Raw genomic sequence first — 2500 nt, forward strand, 5'->3', positions numbered from 1 at the left:
TGATTGTCGACGTAAAGATTATTTTTTTCATTATGCTTGCACGAATATGCACATGAGATTATTTATTATGTGGGCGATTCTTGTTCTTGTTTTATGATGGTGATATCTCACTGAATAATATTCATATGAGATACAATATGGTTTCATGGGTTAATGCAGGTGTTTTTATGATAGTCGTTTATTGTGACATAAGTCTAAAATAGAAATTTATGTGATTCCATATATCACTGGAATGGCAAATCGTACATTCATAAATGTCATGAAAGATTTCAATGAATGTTCATACTTCTCATAGAACATTAGCATAGAACGTGCTCCAGCATTTTCACTCGGCAAAACCTGATTTTCATTTGTCTGAGTGAAAAACAAACATGTCCATCACTCCATTATCATTATCGTTACTATTACCATAACCACTTTAATCGCCATTAAATGAACAGCGTCGTTTCCATCGGCTAATGATTCCTTAACGAGTAGAAAAAACGTCAGTCAAGACCATGCAAGAAAGACACTCCCCAACTCCGTCTACCGACCCCGCTTTATTTCAGTCAAGACCCGACGGCGCCGCGCAACAACCCAGCCTACTGATCCCCCCTTTATTGCAGGATGGAGGACCTGCTGTCGTGCATGGTGTGCTGCGAGCCGTACCAGGAGAAGATGCGGCACCCCGTCCTGCTCCCTCGCTGCGGTCACTCCTTCTGCCGGCCGTGCATCGCGTTCATGGTGAAGGGCGGCAACGTGGTGTGTCCCTCGTGCCGATTGGACCAGCGCGTCGAGACCGCCGATGACCTTCCGACGGAGTTTAGCTTGTTGGCCATCACCGCCGCGCAACAGGTGGCCAAGGTGAGGCGCGCGCTCCCTGTGGGGCCGAGGCGCTGCGGGGGCCGTGCAGGCGGCGGGGGACGGGCTCTCTCTTCTCTTTTTGCCTTCTGGTTTTTCTTCTGATCCCTTTCTGTTTCTTTCTTTTTCTCTTATCGTCTCTCTCTCTCTCTCTCTCTCTCTCTCTATATATATATATATATATATATATATATATATATATATATATATATATATATTATTTCTAAATACTCTCAATGTCATTATTGTTATTATCACTGATTTAATTATTATTATTATTATCATTATTATTATATTCATCTTCATTATTATCACCATTGTAATCATCATCATCATTATTATAATTATTATTATTATTATTGTTATTATTATTTTTATTATTATTATTATTACTATTATTACTATTATTAGAGTCATTATTATCATTATTAGTTTTATCATTATCATTGTTATTTTTATAATTATTATTAATAATATTATTATTATCATCACCTTTATTATTATCATTCTTATTACTATTATTATTTTTATTACTGTTATTATTATTGCCATCTTTATTATTATTATCATTATTTTTTTATTTTTTTTTTAATTATCATTATTATTATTATTATCATAATCTATTTTACTAGTATCCTCATTGTTAGCATTACCATTTTTATTACTACTCATCACTATTATAATTATCATTATTATTATTATTCCTGGTACCAGTAATAGCAATATGAATAGTATTAGAAGTGGTAATAGTAATAGTAGTAATTGTTGTTATCACTATTATTATTATTATTATTATTATTATTGTTTTTATTGCATTATCCCTCTTCGCCTTCGCCTTCTCTTTCGTCTTCTTCGTTCATCCTCCGCTTTCTCTGTCTCTTTATCAATCTGCATGTCAATTTGTCTTCCTGATTTTGTTCTCTCTCTCTCTTTTTTGTTTCTTTTTTTTAGAAACTCCTCTCTCTCTCTCTCTATCACTTCTCCCTCTTTCTCCTCCCTCACTTCTCTCTCTCTCTCTCTCCTCTCTCACTTCTCTCTCTCTCTCTTCTCTTTTTCTATCTCCTCTCTCTCTCTCACTTCTCTTTCTATCTCTCTCTCCTCTCTCTCTCACTTTTCTTTCTCTCCCTCTCTCCTCTCTCTCCTCTCTCTCACTTCTCTCTCTCTCTCTTCTCTCACTTCTCTCTCTCTCTCTTCTCTCTCACTTTTCTCTCTCACTTCTCTCTCTCTCTCACCTCCCCCCTCTCTCTCTCTTTCTCTCTGTCTCTCTATCTTTATCTCACTCTCACTCTCTCTCTAACTCTCTCTCTCCACACATTTATATATACTGTATATATGCGACTGTATATATGTACATACATATATATATATATATATATATATATATATATATATATATATACATATATATAAATACACACTCATATGTCATATATACATACAATACATAAATACAGTCATATACATATATATTATATATACATATATATCATATATATTATATATACTTATATTATATATATATATTACATATATATACTGTGTATATATACACTATATATATACATGTGTGTATATACCTCCGTATATATATATACATGTATATATAATGTATATATACATATGTATCTACATATATATGTAGATATATACACATACATAT

General features: G+C 33.7%; 1 protein-coding gene across 1 annotated transcript in view; it reads left to right on the forward strand.

Moving 5' to 3' along the window:
* Nucleotides 1–2500, forward strand: part of LOC125033608 (uncharacterized protein ZK546.14-like) — a 31481-nt gene that overhangs the window by 20291 nt on the left and 8690 nt on the right. The window contains exon 2 of the mRNA XM_047625267.1: nt 606–843. Within this exon, the coding sequence (XP_047481223.1) occupies nt 607–843 (237 nt within the window). The 5' untranslated portion in view covers nt 606. The remainder of the gene's footprint in view (nt 1–605; nt 844–2500) is intronic.

Source organism: Penaeus chinensis, chromosome 16 (assembly GCF_019202785.1).
Source record: "Penaeus chinensis breed Huanghai No. 1 chromosome 16, ASM1920278v2, whole genome shotgun sequence".
Classification (NCBI taxonomy): Eukaryota; Metazoa; Arthropoda; class Malacostraca; order Decapoda; family Penaeidae; genus Penaeus; species Penaeus chinensis.